The following is a 21901-nucleotide window of genomic DNA, read 5'->3' as shown; positions in this document are numbered from 1 at the left end:
TGCTGAGAACAGAGGACAAACTATAGCAATGGATTTTTAAAGTTCATTTTTTACAATAAAGTTGATTAAATTAAACACTTTTCTCTAAAACACAAAGGTCCCTGACTCCTTACTAGATGACAACTGAAAACGATTAATTCTGATTTTTGCCCTTTAAAATGTGTAAACTAAGTAAGTCAAATTTTATTACTTACTTTGATTCCTGAAATTAAAAACATGAAAGTACATATGAGAAACTATTTTCTTATAGCTGCATTCTAAAATGCTGCTTCTTCAGGAAGGGCAAAAATCTGAGCTAATAATTATGACTGTCATTAACCTTAGCTTCTTTCTTTTAAAAAAAAACAACCAAACAAAATTAAGCTATTCTATTATAATGTGAACTAAACCAGACTACCTTCCTCCAGTTGGTTTGACTGGATTTTCTAATTTCCTGTTCTTCAGTCAGCTTGAAAAGGGTTATGACAATATATAAAGGTCTTCATGGACAAGACCGTAATTTTTATAACAAAAACATACTATACCTGCAACAGGGATCATTTTAATACAAACTGGAATTTCCCATTGTTCCTTGTAGTTTAGTCCATGATTATTCAGTAAAGTAAATAACGAGTGATTATTTAAAACAACTTGAGGACAGTATTTCAAAGCAAGTTTTTCTGCATTTGAATCTGAACTAATATCCTAAACAGAAAAAAAGTTAAATTTTTAAAGGTTTTTAAGAAAGACCCACATAAATTTAAATTCATAAGAAAAACCCCAAATACAAACAAACATGGATTAACCACGCTCCCCCCCTGCCCCCCCCCCATACCACCACAGTACCAAGCTTCAAAACTAAATCAAAAAAACAAAAAATTCCCCTCAAGGTTTTTGACTGAATCTTATGCATCCACCTTGCTTCATGAGAAGATGCTGGACAAGCTCAAGGAATGGGCCCGTGTGGATCTCACGGGGTTCAACAAGGCCAAGTGCAGGGTCCTGCACCTGGGTCAGGGCAACTCCCAGTATCAGTACAGACGGGGGGATGAAGGGATCAGGAGCAGCCCGGCCAAGAAGGACTTGGGGGTACTGGTGGATGAAAAGCTGGACACGAGCCAGCAATGTGTGCTCATAGTCCAGAAGACCAGCCGTCTCCTGGGCTGCATACAAAGCAGCGTGGCCAGCAGGTCGAGGGAGGCAATTCTGCCCCTCTGCTCACTCTGGTGAGACCCCACCTGGAGTCCTGCATCCAGCTCTGGAGCCCTCAGCACAGGAAAGACAGGAACCTGATGGAGCGGGTACAGAGGAGGCCACAGAAATGATCAGAGGGATGAAACCCCTCTGCTGTGAGGACAAGCTGAGAGAGTTTGGGTTGTTCACCCTGGAGAGGAGAAGGCTCTGGGAAGACCTTGTTGCAGCCTTCCAGTACTTAACGGGGGCTTATAAGAAAGATGGGGACAAACTTTTTAGCAGGGCCTGTAGCAACAGGGTGAGGGGTAATGGTTTTAAACTAAAAGAGGGCAGATTTAGACTAGATATAAGGAAGAAATTTTTTACAATGACGGTGGTGAAACACTGGCACAAGTTTCCCAGATAGATGGTAGATACCCCATCCCTGGAAACAATCCAGGCCAGGTTGGACAGGTCTCTGAGCAACCTGGTCTAGTTGAAGATGTCCCTGCTCATTACAGGGGGGTTGGACTAGATGACCTTGAAAGGTCCCTTCCAACCCAAACAACTCTATGATTCTATGTGTCTTCTTAACTTCCACCTTTCAGTTCATTCCTGTTAATTTGAATTACTAAGTTGAATAGGAATTTGGATGGTTGTGAAATATGGGAGTGCACTGCAGAAGAAAAAAAAAGAAAGATTCACTCACACATATATCACACATTTTCTATGAGTAATAGTACAATGAGGACATCTAACATGAAGGTACGGCTAAAATTGTACAATCGTTTGAATACAGACTGCACGTAAAAAATCTTGAAACAAATACAAAAACATAAAGGATACAAATTCAGAATTGAAACAGTAAAATTACTAAACATTATGAGTACAGGCTTCCATGAAGAGAAGAGGCTAGGAATGCGCATGAGGTGGAAGGAGAACGTCAAGGACTAAAAAGATAATGGAAGAGATAATGGAAGCCCAGGAGCACTGAGGACCATGAGAGAGAAATAAGAAAAAAATCTAGCTGTGTTGTTTTTTCTGCCACCTGAGACATCATGAGAAATACTCTGTTTGTAGCTATAACATGTCTTGAGCTATGTATCATTCTGCTGTGTCACCTCTGCTACTTTCATAAGCAAAAGTGTCTTTGCAATCACAGTGCCCCTGTTAAAAGTTTTGGTTTTGGTATGTGAACAAACTCCTTAAATTAGTGGATAAAAAAATTATCTAGAACAAACAGTCACAAAAAACGAGTTCTACAGAATGAAAAACTCATTGATTTTCTCACAAACAGAAACATTAGATATTTTATTTAATATTATTATTTCCATCCATTAAGATGGAATGAAATCTAAAAATTGTTTAGTTTATGCTGTTTAGCAAAAGAAATTTCCAGGGGAAGCTAATCTAATCAACTTTTCATAAAGCTAGACAATCTAAAGTATTTCTTCTTATCCTCAGGACTTCTTTCTTAAATCAGAAGCCTTCACACCTATATGCATTCATATATACACTATATATATATACACACACACACACATATATACACACACTCACAAACACAGAGGCCAGCTTTGAAATTGCAAAGTTTAAAAGGAACACCACTGTAATAAACAATTCTAGATTTCACAGACAGTGTGCTCTAATTTAAGGAGCTCTCTAATGTTTCATTGAGAGAACAGAGGAAGTCCTTTCAAGAGGCACTAGGTTCAAAAGGTACTAACTCAACTTTTGAAGATGGCAGTATGATTGCTATAAATGAAATACTAAGCAAATAATGATACAGTATGCTACAAGATGTGTAACATTAGGGAAAAAAAAATTATGAAGAAACTTAATGCTGCCACATAAAAGGACCGAATTGCTCTTCTCTACAAAACATGCCTTAAAAATTACAATTAAAAAGTTACTTACATTGTGCATAATAGAAGCCTTTTTTTCTGGACTTATAATGGATGTAACAGTTTCATAATCCGTGGGCAGTTGAACAGGCATGGTAGGGAAATCTGTTTTACCACGTCTTGCCGTACCCTTGAAGAAATGAAGCAGTATCAGAAAACAGCTTTCACTGAAATCATGCTGGCTCCACATTGCACTTCTTATAAGGAAAAATATTAGATATTTGTGCAGGTGCATTATAAAGCTATTGTTAAATTTAAATATTACTATTAATGTAGTCTTTTTATTGCAAACATACAGTGAAGGGTGTTAACAGCCTTACTACCAAAATAACTTAATTTGCATATTCATTAGCAATTTTAGTTATAAATTACAACCCCTAACACCTAAGCACTGAATACTACTTGTAAAAAACCCGACTCCTTGCATAACACAATCCAGATGTAATTCTACTTATTTGAAAACAACATCAAAACAATACGCATACGTAAGATACTACCATTACAAGAAGGTTTTTTTCCAGCCTAAGAGTCAACTGTGTATGAAACTTTCCTCCCATGATACTCATGATCTCCTGGAGCGTGTAAAACTCAGGATACTTTTGCACATGTCCAATACAAGCACGTAGTAATTCCTAACATAAAAAGAAAAAATAGTTTATGCATTTGTATCTTTCATAAGAATTTAATTGTAAAAAGTTTCTTCTGCAACTGCAAGTTGCATTTGCATACACTTTCTGTAGAGAATACAGGTATATTTAGGAAATTACTGCTAACAGACTTGAGTTCAACTTCTCCAGTTAGAGACAGTATTAAAAAACTTAAGAGATACCAGTACAACTCTATAGTAATCTTACAATCCCTGGTATCAGAACTGAAACATATTCTAAATTCTCCTCATTCTCCTCCTTCATATGCAAGGCTAACAATGTATCCACACAGGCTCAGACCAACCGTTTAAAAAAAAGTTTAGTACAGTTTGAACTGTGCTAAACCACGTAATTATTTTCTTTTTAGTTTATTTACCTTGGCTTTTAGAGGGACTAGTATTTTTCTGTGCTACTACCTAATTTACACTAGGCCTAGGTAAAAGCCACAGAGGCAAAGACACAGGAACATTTTGTATGTGCTGAAATTTGCTTTCCTGTCAACTCTAGATCCAAAGATAATTTTTTCTGTTATCTGAATTATGTATTTAAGACATTTAGGTTTTATTTAGTAATCAGAATGAGTTATTTCTGCAAGTATTGTTTAAAACAAAATATGTGCCCCCATTTCATTTTTGACTCAGGTTATCAACTGAATTATAAATAGTACTACAAGTTTGGAGACACATTTTGTAATGAGACAAGATCACCTAGAAAAATAGGCACGAGACAAGATCACCTAGAAAAATAGGCACAAGTATAAGATACAAAGTTACAAAGTCAATACCAATTTTTAGGAAAAAAGCAAGATTTCTCCCCTCACGTGTGCCCAAATCATCTGTTAACAAGAGAACAAGTTTATCTTGTGCATGAAAAAGCATGCAGTAAAGTGTTATGGTGAAAGAGAACCAAACCTTCTGAATTTAACTAAGTGATCCACTCTCTAGCGAACACATTTATTTTTCTTTTTTATTCTGAAAAAGAAGGTGATGAGGCACTTACTAGAAAAGATTGAAATTTTAAACGAACGTATATAAGTAGGCCATTTCAATTAAGTCAAGAAACTATGTGGAAAACAAGCAAGTGCAAGTCAACCCACTGATCAGAAAGTTTAATGAACCTGTATGCTGGAATTCTTTTCCTGAAATGAGCTATTAAACTAAGAGAGATATATAAAGTTGCATTCATGTTTGGTTTTAGATTCATCAAAGTGGATATCTACCACAGCATGAACTTGCAGATGATTATGATTAAAGCCTGAGTAACCTCTGATTAAAGTGACTTTGTAACATGCCACTGTGGAGGAAAGCTTAACATTCTGTCCGGTAGTGTATATTTAGGAGCAGCTTGTTAATGTAAAAGCACACCTGAAATGTAATTTCTCCTTTCCCAAATATAACAATGTCATTTACCTAATTGATGACTAAAACTTTTAGTGTTGTATTCACTGACCTCACTACTATCGTATCTTATTGGCTACAATAAACTGTAGGACAAACCATGCTGCACACCGTAAGGGAAATTGCTACTTCTCATGTCTCACCCCAACATGGAATCAGCAGAAGTTCAGGGAACATCAGATCCCATGAGCAGTGCCTATGCATCTTAATCATGATTCCAATATGATTATTTAAGAAGAGAAGGAATTAAACAGAGTATTGGTAATTACCTCAGTATAACGCAGTGCACCTTCAGAGATGGCATCATAATCTTGTGAGCAGCTTTTTGCAGCATTTTGGGCAAATTTCATAAATTCTGCAATTTCATTGTTTACTACTTCTTTCATTTGCTGGCAGGGAGGAATAAAAATCTGTTTTTTAAGACAGAATGGAATCCTCTAGGCTAGGTATGCAACTAGCAAAATTTCCAGAGAGGTAGTACAGGTGATGGTATGAGGGAGGGCACAGATTCCACGTGCTGCTAAATTTGGCAAGTCTTTGCATATGTTCAGAGTTTCACTTAAATAAAAAAGTTTTGCAAGGTCCATTTCCTTTAAAAAAATAAATCCAAAACACCCCCAACAGCAAGCATCTTTTGATCATACATTGGTGGTTTATAAAAAGAAAGGTTACAAGACATTGTTGGAGCAAGTTTACATGACAGAATGACAAAGATATCTGAGCTCTGACTTCATAAGCAATTACATTATAAGCAACAACAATGCAGTAGGTACTGATGTGCCTGGGAACAACATTCCCAGGAAATAAAGGAATAAGGGAACCAGCATTAAGAAGGAAGCATGGGAAACTAAAAGCAATGGCTCAAAAACTTTCTGATTAATTACATTATTCAGGGTTCAACTAAAACGATCCTTCCAAACAACATGAGACATAGCCTTTTACTATTTAAAGAACATTGCTGAGAGTAAGCAGCAAGTGTGAACTTCTGCCTTTCTAATCCCATAAGTGCTGATATGGCAAACATAGAAGGTTAACGTACAGGTCCCCTCACATGCTAATGAGGAAGGTTCCCATTACAGGGTGCTGTCAAAGATCACATCAAAATCTATCCTTCTTAATTGTACAAGATTGCTACATGCCATTACAAATGCTAAAATCACAGTAAGGTCAAGTCCTAAGTTCCTTCTCACTAAAAAATGCAGGGTTTTTTGGGGGTGGGTGGATGGGTGTTTGATCAGCTATCAAAGATCTACACTTACCATCAGTTGTTTAGACTACTACCCCAAAAAAACCCAAACCCCAAATAAAAAATACACAAAAATACCACCCACTTGCAGTGAAATAACCAAACACACTTTTGATTTATATTAAAAATGTTATCCTGAATACTTTAAACCTTTATTACCATTCATAATACTATGTTAGAAGGAAATTATGACAAATTGAATTTAAAAACATTTTTGCTACATTTGCCTTAACTCTTTGTAACAAAAAAAATTCTATGACTGCCTCTGTGATGTTCATATGTACACATATGCGCTTACCAGATACGTGAATAATTCTCTTTTGCTTGCTGCATTAAGGTGAAAATGGTGGGGTTTTTTTGAGTACTTAGTCATCAGATATAAGTATGTTTTCTGTTCCTTCTCAGTCAAACAAGAGGTAAATGGATAGGGGAGTCTAGGTTCTGGAAAAGGGTAATCATCAGCTGTGCTTTTAGCTTCCGCTTCAACTGGATCTGCAGCCTTCATGCTACAAGTCTGCCTGTTTTCTGAAGAGTTTGCCAACACCTCCACATTTTTCTTTGCCTCTCTGAAAGAAAGGTAATAAATGAAAGAACTTTTCACATAAATGTTAGTATTTGTGAGAATTAGTAGAGGCAGTCATGCAAGCCTAAACTTCAAATCCAGTAAAATGCACTGTGAGATACTGTACTATTCCAATTCCTAGTCTATGTTATAGGAAATTTTTTATTCTGAAACTTCACCTGGACAATCAGACTAACCCTTAGTACCAACAGGTTTGCCACTAGTTTAAACGATGAATTAAAAATAATGCTTTTTTTTCCTCCTCAAAATAGTTTATATATTAGTCTCTATACTCAGTGTTGAGGTCACAAGCTAAAAATGAAACTCTAATTCTTTGTTCTGGAAACACCCATTATTAATGAAAAGACAGAGTCTCAACATTTTGTCATTCACTGATGGCTGGTGCTCAGAAACAGTTCACACCCAGGAAAGTCGAATTTATGATAGTAAAGGAGAAAGACTTAACTAGAAAAAGCCTTTCTTTCACTGTAAAAGAACTAAGTTAAAACTACTAAATTGTAGCAATAGAAATTCCAGATTTCAACGAAGAAATTCCTAAAAACAGAGCGCACAATTCAAGAGTTTCATTTTCTACTCTAAGCAATGCTGAAATCAGTTGCTAAAAAGAATGTTGGGCTAAGACAAGGGGCATAGCTGCCTAATGACAACGAAGTAGTAACATTATAAAGCTGGTTCTTAAAACAACTCCAGTATATGAAGGCCATCTTAGCCCTTCTCTATTTAAAATACCTGTTCTTAAGCGAGAAAATATTTAAGGTTAACAAAATTAACATTAACTGCTGACCTTGGAAAAAGCATATTTTTAAGATACAATTTCAGAGTAGAAAACATCTCAAGTATTACTCAAACCCAGCAGTATCACGTCCACAGTTCTTAATAATACTTCACAGCTGTCTCTCTGAATATGAGAATGTGTCCATCCTTGTGGCACAAACTGGCAAATTTAATTAATCTGCAACAGCGACAAGATGCTGACTCAAATATGCCAATGTAGGAGCATCAAGAAATTCTAGCAGCTTAAATTGGCTATATTCAGCACTGAATGAAATGGCAGCACATCAAGATCATTTCAGTATGCAGTGCTGTCACAGTCTTCATCAGGGTGCAAACCAAAATAATCTGACAGAGCTTTTCTGTCCATATTTACAGCATTACACTTTATTTGAGCTGACGGCTTAAATTTTCCCCCTTCGTTTTATCAGCGACCTACCTTCACAGCTTCTATGGTGACAGAACATACACTTTAGTAAATATGTATCAGAAACCCCCAATATAAAAGTTGACAAATTTCCTCCAGCTTTTACCTTCACCTTTGCCCCAACAGGCTCCATTTTGCTTCTTCTTGACTATGGCCACACGACCCAGTTCCATCAATTTCTGAATTTTTCTGGTTGCAACCTCTCTTCTGGCTGTAAGCCCACTTCTACCATACACAGCTGAACACAATCACCACTCTTGAGTGGTCATGTCTGCTCCAGAAACCCTTTTTCTACATCATCTAAAGGAAGAATGCTACAGTAATATTCAGCGTACCCAGTAGTAAGCTGAGGGCTGTGCTCATCTCTGCCAGTTCAAGAAAAGTTGCTCCCACAGAGATGAACCAGAAAAACCTTCTCTAGCTAGAGATGTGGGAAATAGAGAGTCATGTGATGTAGACACAGGTATTCCCCTCAAATGCACCTTCTTAAGTGTCAGTTCATAGAAGTAAAGCAACTCCTCTTTACAACAAATTATTTCTCTATATACTGAACTCCACAACTCAAGAGCACAGTAGTGATCTTGGTCTCCCAAGTACAGGAACCTTTCCACGCTATTTTGAAAGGCATGAGGAAAGATTTATTTCTGTCTTCCTCGCAAATAAACTAATTCAAAATCAACTCGACTCTCTAGGCTTAAAAAAAATCCACATTCTTTGTGGTGTGAATGTTCATCTACCATGAAACACTTGGCACTTGTACCTCCTTACCAGTTTAATGACTTCTTAAAAAAACCCAATAGCATAAATACAGTCCTCCAACTTCTGAAATCCAGCAGCATGAGCTATGCTTTTCAGTACAAGAAACTAATGTTGATTCTACTTCTTCAACTTAAGAAAATAAAGACATCAAAACTGCACAACCAATACTACCTGTACCACCTGTGTTCACATAATTTCATTTCCCATTCTTCAGCTAACAGTCTATACAGTTTCTTCATTACTCAAGAAACTAGTTGCATCTCCACTACACCTAAGACACTGCTGGATTTACGTAAACAGTGTTGGCTACTTACAAAAGACACAAATAAAAAGGATTTCAATGTACACTCTCATCAGCCTTCTACAAAGTGAGAAGACATGAACAGAGAGGAAGACACTAATTTCTAAGAAGATTTGGGTCTGGTTCATGGGTTACATGATCCTTACCGTGACCAGTTAAGAGCGTGGGTGAAACTTCATCCCTCTTTGGTACATAAGGGAAAGCAAAAACCAAGCACCACCCACAGAAAAGAACCCATACCCCATCCTAAAACCCCCAAAATACCACCCTCCCCCCACCAAAAGACACAAAAGAGCAGAGGTCCCAACCTAGACTCTTTCTGCTTTCTGAAGTTTCACAATAGGTAAAGCACAGACCAACTGCTGGACCAAGTCAGTGTAACAAATCCTTGCACACTGAATAACACGCAGCTTTCCCCCAAAACAGTAAGGGTATGTATCAACAGGATGATGACAACGAGCACAAAATTATAACATAACAGAGTATACCTGTTTGATAAACGCCATAGTTCAGAGAGGCTCGGAGCCAACGAATATTTTTCATAAATTTCATGTGAGAAAAATACTTCACTGCCATTTTTTGGTGAAATATCCCTGATAATAAAAAGAACCACAAACAACAAAACAAGAACATTACAATACACAAAATATTAAAGGCCACACCTGTCCCTGAGAAAAAAAGAAGAGAATTATTTATTTAAAAAAAAAAAAGGCTATCTACACAGTTTCCACATTCACTCTTTACAGAGGTTACGTACATACAGTCCAAATCCCTACCAGTTTTCAATAGCAAAATACATGTTCTTCACAGTCCAAAAATAACCATTTCATTAATACAGGATATAAATTGTAGATATGGTGTGAAAAATTCTAATGGAGTTACACACTTTCAGATGTTCATTAATCAAAACCAAACATCGTGATGAACTTGTGGAATTTTGAGAAAAATACAACAATCTTGGTTTTAATTTTTCTGAAAAGAGGTATTTTGTCTTCTACACAGACCTTACCTTCTAAACAGCCTTAAAAAAAAATTTTTTTTAAATATAGCCCTTCCAGCGTACAGGAATCTTTCCAGGCTATTTTCAAAGGCATGAGGAAAGATTTATTCCTGTCTTCCTCACAAATAAACTAAATCAAAATCAACTCTACTCTTTAGCCTTAAAAAAAAACGGACTATTTCTCTGTAGGGATTTTCATATTAAAAATAAGAACAACGTCACTGCCCCAAATCCATAGTGTGGATGTATATTAATTGTTCCTCATTTTTGAAGGTAGATAAACATAGAGGCTAACACTTCCTCAGAGAAAGCGCACTCACTCCTCCCTTTTGCCACTGAGAGAACGACAAAAAATGGCACCGCACCGCCCTCCCTCAGCGACAGGGCGGAGCCAGGCAGCCGCGGGAACCTAAGCCCGCCTGCTCCCCCCCGCTGCATGCGGGCTCCCGCCGCGCGGTGGGCTCGAAGGGCGGCCCCTCTTTCCTCGCGGCGGGGCAGGGCGGAGCGAGGGGACACCTTCCCTCTTCAGACGCGCGAGTGTCTTTCCCGCTCCTCAGACCCTCCAGGGGACATCCCCCGCTCCTCAGACGCGCCCTGCTAGCTTAGGGGGTGAGAGAGAAACGTACTCACCAGGTCAGCAGCTGCCCTTTAACCGCCATCTTGACAGACCCCGCGGGCAAGCGTATTTGCAGGTTCCTCGTCTCTCTGCCGCGCGAGCCTGCCTCACGGAATTGACCAATCAGCGTAGCCGAGCGCCCGGCGCGCGGGATCAGGTGTTCTGAGCCAGCCAATGGCAGCATAGGCTCGAGCTGCTTGTGGGTGGGGCTGCGGCGGCCATCTTGTGGCAGGCGGTGCGGCTGTAGGGACGGGGTGAGGGTGTGGGGGCTGCGTCGCCGCCGAGGCTTGTGCCAGTGTGGGCCCCGTCCCGCCTCGCCAGGAGATGAAATGTGCCTAAGGCGTCTCCGGGCTGTGGGCTCCCATCCGACTCCACGTTCTTCACTAAGGTGTGGCCCTGACCAGGCGTTGGGTGCCTCGAGTGGCAGTTCCCGCCTTGGGTGTGCAGAGGTGGCTGGGCCGGGCTCTGCTGGGCGGCTTGTCACCGAGGGGGGTTGGGACCGTGTGTGAGAGGGCTGAGGTGACCCGCGGGGATTGCTGCATATTATTGGCTTCCCTTCTCTCCTGGGCTTCCAGTTTTCCTGGCTCACGTCTCACTTGTTAATGTGTGGGCAGGGCCGCAACGCCTTTTTTCTGATGACCAGGCTTCTGAATGTCTTAAAATGTGGAATTAAAATATTCTCAGTACCTGTGGGTGTAGGTGATGGAAACTAATGTGTTTGTGGTGTTACAAGAAAAGGTGATCCCCTTCACAGCTCTACAGATGGAGAAATGAAGAGGGAAATGAGGATTGTGGCATCAAGCAATCAAAGTGTTCACAGCACCTAGTCCTGTACCTTAAGACTCTGGGCACTATACACATACATAAAAATACTGAGATGGTTCAGAATGATGTCCAAACCACCACAAAGGAGTCTCTTCAGCTTGTTTGCAGATCAGTTTTAAGGGCGTTGTTTGATTTTAATTCTGCCCTTTTTTGGTTTGTGTATCTCAGAGAAGCGGAAAGGTTTCTATGTCCCCACTGGATCCACCCAGAGCCCACTCCTGGAGGTTGCCTTGTAAAGGAGTGATCTTACTTCAAAACCCAGGTATGCTAACAGTTACATAGCCAAATGATTCAAAGACTTACCTCAGATTGTGAATGTGGCAGGTTAAATCCTACTTCAGTATGCATGTCTCTAAAACCTGCAGTGTCCTTTTTTTTTAAACGGTGCTCTTTCTTACATGTGATCTTTCTGCTTACATGACTCAAACATCAGCATCAGGAAACACTTTTTCACTGTAAGGGTGACCAAGTGCTGGCACAGGTTGCCTAGGGAGGTTGTGGAATCACCATCCTTGGAGATACTCAAAAGCCATCTGGACATGGTCCTGGGCAACTGTCTGTAGGTGGCCCTGCTTGTGACCTCTGGAGGTCCCTGCCAACCTCAACCATTCCGTGATTCTGTGAAATAGTCAGAGATCAAAACCACCACCTCCTAACCTACCTGTGAGTGGAAACATTGGGCAGGGATCGTATCCTGAGGATGAGAAAATTAAATCTGGGTTTTCAGTGTCTCAAAGACTGCTTTAGTTGTGGAGCTGCTGTAGAACAAATGGCAGTACTTACTGCTACAGTTCTAAGAAAGCGATCCCATTACATTTTTTTATAGACTTGATCTGTAGGTGAAAGCTGCTTCCAGATACAGTGCTTCAAAGATGAATGCTAATACCTATTTCTGGATCATGGTCGGGCATATAAATACTGAGCTGTTAAAGTTCTGTCAAGACAGGCATTTCTGGGTGGGTGCAGAAGTAGAATTTTACATGCCTGAAGTCTTAAGACCAAGTGTACTTGCTGATGTTCAGGTGCTCTCGGCGCAGCAGAAGGGAGTTGCAACTTTGAGTTTTGATGCCTGAATTCTATTAAAACCTCAATTTTGATACCCAAATCCTCATTTAGATCTAGCCCAAAGTGGTATTTCCAAAGTCACTGAGAAGGCCTTAGTCCAGATTGCTTTTATCTTGCACTTGATGCAGTGAACTATGATTTCAAGCAAAAAGACGCCTTCAAGGAGGGGGAAGCTACATTAATCCATATTCATTCTGAGGAGGTTTAAAGCTCTTGCTGGACAAAAGGAGAGCTTAAAAGGTGCTTGGAAGTCATCTCGTTTCCCACTGCCAAAAATTACATCGTATATGTGCTAAACAGCTCCGATACATGTGCTTGGAAGCATAGCCTAGTTTTGTAATGGTGCATTTCTTAAGGAATAAACATAATAAACCACGATTCAGAAAAACAAACAAGATGCTACTGACAAAAAAAAAAGACAGATTTTTCCATTAGAAGCTGAAGTTTTATTACAGGATAAGAGTACATAAAGCACATCTAAAATCGATGTGTTCAATGCACTTAATAAAGGTAATGTAATATTAAAGGTACAGTTTCTAAGTACAATATAACAACATTCATATTAGAATGAAAATTGGAGTATTTAAAAGACAACATTAAATCTCTTATTTTTACAGTCATATTTACAAAATGAATCAAAATACTTTTTTCGGGACTGAGTAAAATAACAAACTTGAATATAAGCAGGCTATTGTAAGAGTGAGTTGGAAAGGTCCATGAAAGTGAAAAGTTAAGTGATTGGGTAAAGATCATTAGCAAAGGTTTAGTACAATACCACTTTAGTATTCCTCTTGATGGCTTACATTTTATCTTGGCTAGAAAAGAATTTATACATACTGTACACATAACAGACAGCATATATTTACATGTACAGTATAATTGCATTTAAACTTGTGTGTATTTACAGAAATTTGAGCATATCACTCAACGAGGTTTTTTAAGTCTATGTGCTTAATCTTCAAACTGCTGTATATTTCTAATCAGCATTTATTCTGGTCTTGTTATGTTGAACATTTAGTAAACAGGGAGAATATATTAACCAAACAGTTTTGCATAAATGTATCAAACTATTAAAATTAAAACAATAGGGAGAACATGTTCCTGGCATATAGGTTAGTACCTACAAATTTAAGTGTGAGACCTTTTCTCTTTGAAAATATCAAAAGGTGACTTAAATCAACACGGGAAAATAAATTTGTCATGGCTTATATTTAAATAAGTTGTAGCTTCAAGAGGTTTTTATAATTGTCCTGATAGTGTTTGCAATTAAACATTCCACTTATGAAAATATACCCACGGTGCAGTAAAGTTTGTATTTATTTTTAGGACAACAGTATGTTTGCTGTTTAAAAAAAATTATTTATATATATATATATTCCTTGGATTGAGGGTATAAAAGCAGTGCATGGAAGCCAAGAATCATGGCTTTAAAATTCACTACCTTCTATTATCAAAAAGTGCAGTAAACAGAAACATTGTATTTATTAAATTGCTCAAAAATCTTTGCTAAAGATCTTATAAATTCAGTAATAGTACAGAAAAATTCTAATAAATATTTAAAAGGTTAATTACCTCCTTAGTTAGATATTTGATATCCATCAGTTTTTAAGAATTAACATGAAAACAGTATCTAGAATGAAAGGAACAGGGGATAGGAATACTTTTAAGGGTACGTGACTACGAAAATCAAGGTATACATGAAAAATGAAAACAAAACCCCCAGACCTGACAAAACGTTGCAAATTCCACTTCTTAATTAACTTTAGTTGCTAATGGCTGTCCTTGGATATGTATGCATGACTTATAAAGCAGATCCAAGGACTGAATTTAGCCATCCACCTATCATGGAAGATTTACAGAAGATTCCTATTTACAGTAACTGGAATTAAGTGTGTAGGCATGGCCTAGTAACATCCACAGTTTGAGTGTGTACAGATCCTATTTAAAGTGAAGAGGGAGGAAGGCACCCAGCAGAATAACATCTATAAATATCAGATGCAACGACAGGATAGAACTCTCCCAACAAGCCAAATAACTACCTCCCTTTCAGACAGACAGCATATTGTAATTTCTTTATACTGGCAGATGAGATGTTTTTCTTTTTTTCTGATACAATACAGGCAGACTGTTTTAGTAACCAAAAGGATAACAAGCTGGACAGAACATATTTTAATAACGTTAATAATTAATAATGTTAATAATGTAGAAGAAAATTCTACATTTGATATCAAGTATCTGTACCGGTGAAGTAATTTTCTCCTTATTAAATATACTATAGAATAATTTATATAATGACACTATGCATTTAAAGAGAAAACCATGTCCCAAATCTTGTACTCTGATACAGGTACTTGTTGGGCATATGTTGGTGTGTGTATATATATATACACAAATATATATATATTTATATATAGTTATACTCAGTGAAATTAACAAGACCCAAAGGTGGTATTGTCTAGGAATAAAAGGGGTTTGTTTGCTTTTGTTCACAAAAGTAACTTATCTAGCACCACACATCAGAAAAACACAAAAATAGCACACTCTAGTTCTAAACAGCTATGTCTAAAATAGATTATATAGTAAAACAGATATTATACAGCATAATGTGGTATTTGATAAACAGATAAATATTTGCACTGTGTAGGCTGTTTATAGTATAACTTTATCTATACAGAATGAAAGCAAAAAGTTAACTGTATAGAGGTGAGCAGAACAACATTAAATATTATGACTCCAAAGCAGAGACAAAGTTAGAGTTGAAAGAACAGAGCAAGATAAAATGTTTACAGGCCATTACAAGTCCTTAAATTAGTAGTAAAATAAGGAATCAGTTGCTCAAGTTTAAGAAAGCAGTAAACAAGAGATTGCATTTACATGCAGATGTCTAAAACTTGTATTTCTTTTAAATCTATGCACAAAAAGTCATTTGTTTTTATTGCTTGACATTCAGTTATGGCTAGAGTATTTTTAACCTTTTTTTTTGTACTTTGGAAACAAGAATATTGTTAAAGGTGCCATAAAAATGGACAGCATTGAAAACAGTTTGCAAATAAACCACCTAACACTGCAGTTCTTTATACATTTTAAAAAGCCTTGTCTGGGGTTTGTCATATGTTAAATATATTTAATCTGGGAAAATACACCGTAGCTTGAAGCCTCCCATTGGCCCAAACATCCAATACAAAAACGCATCTCCAGAAAAGGAGCAGGCAGACAATACAGTTACATATAAAGAAGCAGCCAGTTAATGTCCTAATAGTTCAAATATTCACCACTGTTCTGTAACTTGTTTCTAAATCAATGTAGAAATGAGGAGTATTTTGGATTTAGAAAGGTGTACAGTACATATGCCATTTTGTGAAATAAAATTCACTGTATTGCTTATGAATTCTCTGCATTAGATATAGATAGCATTACAGATTGCAAGTTCCTGTAAAATTTGTGCATCTACATTAAAACTTTGTGGGGTAATTTAGGGTAGTGTTTCTCAAACCGAAAGTCACAACCATTTGAAAGTTGCCGAAGTGTTTAGATGATTATCGAAACACTACCTCAGGCAAGCATAGCTCGGTTCTCCAGCACAGAGCATGTGTGTGTGCTGGCTGCAGACAAGCGCACTGGGCAGGGAACTCGTCCCACTTGCTGGATGCAGCTCAGTCCCTGCAGCATGGAGGAGCTGGAAGAGCTGGCCTTTGGCTGCAAGCATCTGCAGTAGCCATGGAGTTACTAAGTACTAGCTGCAGCTCAGTTCCTTTAGTGAGGAAATGCTGCTAGTAACTATAGCTGGGTCGCACTCCCTGTCCCAGAAAAAGAAAGTTAATTCCAACACAGAGCGCCCTATGAAGAAATAACAGCCCACAGGGATTGTGCTTTCAGGAAGCTTGAGAAACACTGACTTAGAGGAAAACAAATAACGAAGGACATATGAACACCAAAAACATGCAGATGTTAACAGAAAGGTGTGATGTCACACATCAGGTTGAACAACTTGAAGTTCAGCTTGAAGAAGTAATGAGATTATGAGGGAAAACATACAAGTGATTATTGTGGTAGGAGAAATGAACCTATGAGTATTATCTGAAGCCTTTATCATGTTCTGTTTCTTATTTGGATAGCCTACTTATTGCTATAAAGTTATTGCTATATTCTACCAATGATAAAGGCAAAAAAAAAAAAGATATAAACAGCAACATTACATATGAAAAAGGTAGAATACAGCTTTTATTTTGATGTTAAAGTTCTATTTAGTACCTGAATAAAGTTCCAAAGATAGACTGTATATTATCTAAAATGTTACGTATTTTCCCCCTCAAGTCCAGTGACTTAGCGTTGTTTAGCAAGCTATTATCACAGTACTAGGATTAAAGCACATACTGCAATGATTTTAAAATAAATACTCATGTAAATTTAAAACTTTTCTTTTTGTTGTTGTATTTGGTATCCATATGCATTTTCCCTCATTTCCACCAAATGACAGAAGTATTTAAGCATGAAGGAAACAGGAAGCTAATACTCAAATATATTCATGGATGAAACTTTTAAAGTAATAAATATTAGTATTAACAGTGAAAAAATAATTCTAATAGTTATATTTCTCCAGCTAAGGAAAATAAAGATGTTTCTTCTGTGTAATCTGAATCAGCTAGCACAGATAGAATTTCATATACCGAATACTCAAGAGAAAATGGCTTCTTATTTTTGGATATTGGATAGTAAATGCTGTTTCTGACATTTATTTTAGTAAGTTTATCTACATTGGGGAGTTCAGGAATGTGTATAGAAAAAAAATAGACATTGCTTGCGTGCACAGCTTATACTGTGCAACCTGTTTTGTTCATCAAGTACAGGCTGGGGAAGGTCTATGCCAATCCAAAAAAAGATACTGTAATGTTTGGATCACCCCACTATATCATTAAAACATCTTATAGGTTGTACATATTAACAGTATGTTTAACTGATATGCAAGCACGTAAAGAATAGGTTCTACTGTGAATCACCAATAGGAATTTTCTTCTACTGAAGATGCCAGACCACGAACTGGTCAAGAAGTTATACTCGCTAAGCAGTTGCCTGCCTTGGAAGGCCATTCCATCCTAAACTTGACCGTCAGCATGTAAAACCATAAGAAAGATTTCCCTATTTATTAAGCAACCTAAAGTAAACAACTGGAAGCCATATACCCAGTGAAAAAACCCTCAATAACCTAAGATACCGGGCAACTGATGCTTTTTGCAGGACAACAGACATGTTTGATGGAGAAATTCACTCTCTTCCCAATCGAACAAAAGTGTTGAAATCTTGCTCTTTTTGTTAGTAGTTGCTCGTTTACTTTCCTACTTGCATTTTCAAAAGAATGTTAAGCCATAAAACAGGGCTAATTGAGACAGGCTTCCAGAATCCTACAGTTTGGCACCTGGGGACTTCCTAGACATTGCTGGTTATTGGTGCCATTGTAGTCATTTGGAATTGCTGTTTTGATGTACTAGACATGAAAATGTCTTAAGCCTCAGTGTTTCTTTCCAGTCAGGTTTTTTGCTTTACCATGAAGCGTATGCAACACTGACAGACAACGTCTGGACTGTTGTGCTTGTACTCCTGCAGGTCTATGGTCCTTTTTATATGACTTCATTGCCAAAACCTAATCATTACCTTTTCATTATTACTGTACTATCATAAACTGATTTGTGTTCTTTGACAGTAATTTAAATACTGAAAACGTCTTTTCTATTGCAAAACACTGAAATTCAGCTGCAAAAATAGTCCTATCATTATAAAAATGTCCAGAGAGTATTGAAATTAATTTCAATCATTCATTTAATGGGTCAGCATTAATTTATTTTCTAAAATAGAACTGCAAAACCTTTGCACTGTTTGCAGTACTTTTGTTTTGAACAAAATAAAGACCAAGAAGCAGCTATACTGCAAAACTGAGTAAGAGAATGAGGCACGCATAGAGCATTTCGTTAAAAAAAATATCCAGTTCTCTTGTGCCTGGGGGCAGGGGGGGAAGGGAAGAAACACTAGCATATTTTTTTGAAGTAATTTGTTCCACCAGTAGTACTGGCCACCCTGTTGAAGAGTTTTAGAAGATCCCTGAGCACATTAGTTTCTGACTCTTAACCCCAGCTCCAAAATTATATTGTTGGTAACGAGATGGATTGTCATTCACAGTTAAGTCAATCATAAGGTGCTTATCTATTTACCCTTTTTTTCACCAATCAGCACAAAGAACTGTCAGAAAATAACTTTTATTTTTCTTTTTTAAATAATAAAAGGGCACAAAATTTAAACAATCAGTATTTTGTGACAGTGGTTTAGGATTATTATCTGGCTGCCCCTCAACAACAGACAAGTGATTCAATCGACATTCCTTAGCAAAAAAAAAAAAAAAAAAAAAGGAAAAGGAAAAAAAAAAGGAAAAAAGAAAAATCCTGTACAAATATGTATTTTTCCCTGAGGGGTCAAGGTTACACCCGCAAGTGCTCTATGTACATATTGCACTGTAGAGGAATGAAGAACATGTGCAAAAAAAGCAACAATGATTGAAGCTTACTAATCAAACCTTTTAATCATGACTGCTATGTCATCTTGCATTTTGGAATGTCGGAACACAGCTATTCCTTTAATCTAAAATGTAAAAAAAACCAAAAAGAAAAAGAAAAACACATCTCTACTATGGCACATTCAATGAAATAAAAAGTTTTCCAAAGACAAATAGACAAGATCCATCAAGAAAATAATACAAAGTTCGTTCGTTTGTCGTTTTTTTTTTTTGTTTTTTAGAAAAATTACATTACTTTCTTTCATTGTTTCACATTACAAAATCTTTTTTTTTTTTTTAATGTTTACACAAATCACATTTTATTGCAGGAATATTTCAAGTGCCATCAAACATTTATAGAAGGGTTAAAAAAATAGAAGTCTCTCTAAAGTGGTCCAGACAAGGCTTTGTATAGAATAAATCTTTTTTCCACCTTCTATTTTTGACTTAAGTATTTTGAATACATCATCTTTATTCCATTGACACTTAACAGCCTAGAAGCAGCCACTCACACGTACTCACGCATATATTCATGTGCGCACGCAAATGTATTCCTCATACACACAGGTGCACATACACACACAGACATCTTGCTATCTATACTAAGATAGATAAGCTTTAATAAAGAACAACCAAACTTAAAACCAGCCTCCCTTTTCACCTAATCCCGCAGTTTTTTTAAAACATCAAACAACGCTGGAGATGTTGAAGTGTATTAGGGTGGTTCAAATGACCGTATAGTATAGCATCTCTTTCCTAGAAGGCCAGAAAACATCTCTGTGGATAGATAAAACACCCACTGAAAATCTCTTTGCAGACTTTAAGGAACAGATCATTCAGAACCGATATATTATTTGATATTCAGCTATCCTCATTTTTTTTTGTAGCAAGCTGGGCAGATTATGAAAGTGCTCATGGGAATATCTGTTGACCTCGATTATATTTTTTAACTGAATGTTTGGCTGATCATCTGAAACCAGCCCAGAGATTCTGCACAGCGCGTTACCTCTGCTGCATTGGGCTCTTACACAGCCACTCTGACGTTGTTCTACATCCCCTTAATAAAAGCCTCCTTGGCAACAGAAGTCTCACCAGTACGTCTGCCGTGCCGTAGCCCTTTTTTCCCCTCTCTATGAAGAGTGAAAGAAAACTAATACTCTATTGCCAAGTGGCTGTTAACTGTGATCAGGAAAGCAGACTTACTTGGGTATGTATGCACAGCCTGATTTAACAAGGTGCCAGTACACAGGAGCTCCCATGGACAAAACTGACAGCGCTTTCTGGCCTGGATGATCACGTCACAGGCTGTTTTCAGATGCCAAGAGCTTTCAGCTAAGGCCCTATCTGGAACCTTCTTATGGTTATGTATTTCATTAGGAAATGCTCCAAAAATCTGCGTTGTCTATGACTTACGGGTGTAAATATGCTGAACTAGATACCAAACAAAACCATTGGCACCTAGATGCCTGGTAGAGTACTAATATTCATCAGGAAAAGGTAAGAAAAGGATGTGACTGAAAATTAATCCCAAAATATTTTGCCTGGTAGTCTACTTATTGTCAGAAGTAGGAGTTGCATCTTGTGCTCTAAAAACGTACAGGTCTTACTTCATTAGTTGACACTGAAATTAAGTTTAGTTGATCTTTACAGGACTAGCACCTAAGGCTGGTCACATTCAGAAAACATTTGTTAGTTAAAAGGGTTGCTTTAAAAATAGGAACACACATTAGAATGAAAGTACCATATCGTGCCAGTTACTCCAATAAAGTAAACAATGATTCTAGGAAAAGTGTTTCAGTGGGACTGGAGAGAGTATGTGCTGGGCAGTGAGCTGCCTCTTCGGGAGCTGGCAGGATGGAGCAGTAAAAGGAGGGCTCTGGACTTTCTCCAAAAGCCCTCTCATGCCTCCGTCATGGTGCTCGGGGAGGTGCAGGTGCTCCCCTCCCATACTCCGGGGCATACTGCTTTGAAGGGGAAACATACGATGCTCATCTCCCCCTCCTTTCAAACCAGAGAGATGAGTGATAGCTGTAAGCCTCTCTGATGCGGCAGACTGTAAAATTTTTAATAGGTGTCCCAGCTAAATGTCACAACTTGACCCTAAAGGAAACATGTTCAAATCATAGAATAAACCTCTGCTTTGCTCATAACGCACTCAACTAATTCTCCTTTTTAAAATAGTTAGGCTTCCGTGTGCTTCTGTTCACTTGTGTTACTTCTCAGCGACTATAATATACGTAAGAGATTGGATATCCTTGGAAATTAAAACAGTGGAGCACATTCTGTCTCGTTCCTTTTTCTTATGTACTTCATCAGAAACTTCATTTGCGTAGGCCTACAAGGCACCCAGTTACACATTTTCATCTCATCCAAACCAACTATGCACCTCTGTCTCAAACAGTCAGAGTTTATTTTGTGATGTCGCTTATTGTGTATCTGCTTCCTTCAGAACTAGGTTTACTTGCCAAATTTGCTGAGAGACAGTATTCTTCCTAAAAGGAATGGTAATTAATAAAGATTGCAAGATTCGGCTTACTGGTTGGTTATGCAATACGGGAATCACAATTTCAGAATTACAGAATGCAGATTTATGATATTAATAGTTTCTAGGTATTCTACAGAGCACAAAACACGTGCTTTCTAGCAACAGTGTGCCTTTACTTTTAC

General features: G+C 37.7%; 1 protein-coding gene across 1 annotated transcript in view; it reads right to left on the bottom strand.

Annotated features, from left to right (window-relative positions):
• The window catches only part of ICE2 (interactor of little elongation complex ELL subunit 2), a 27454-nt gene extending 16611 nt beyond the window's left edge, over positions 1-10843 (bottom strand). Inside the window, exons 1-7 of the mRNA XM_010294830.1 lie at positions 10818-10843; positions 9676-9780; positions 6645-6912; positions 5370-5489; positions 3554-3688; positions 3070-3186; positions 525-684 (exon numbers count right to left, since the gene is read on the bottom strand). Of these exons, the coding sequence (XP_010293132.1) occupies positions 525-684; positions 3070-3186; positions 3554-3688; positions 5370-5489; positions 6645-6851 (739 nt within the window). The 5' untranslated portion in view covers positions 6852-6912; positions 9676-9780; positions 10818-10843. The remainder of the gene's footprint in view (positions 1-524; positions 685-3069; positions 3187-3553; positions 3689-5369; positions 5490-6644; positions 6913-9675; positions 9781-10817) is intronic.
• Between the last annotated feature and the right edge of the window lie 11058 nt (positions 10844-21901).

Source organism: Phaethon lepturus, unplaced genomic scaffold (genome assembly GCF_000687285.1).
Source record: "Phaethon lepturus isolate BGI_N335 unplaced genomic scaffold, ASM68728v1 scaffold15549, whole genome shotgun sequence".
NCBI lineage: Eukaryota > Metazoa > Chordata > Aves > Phaethontiformes > Phaethontidae > Phaethon > Phaethon lepturus.
This window is presented reverse-complemented; position numbering and strand designations above follow the sequence as displayed.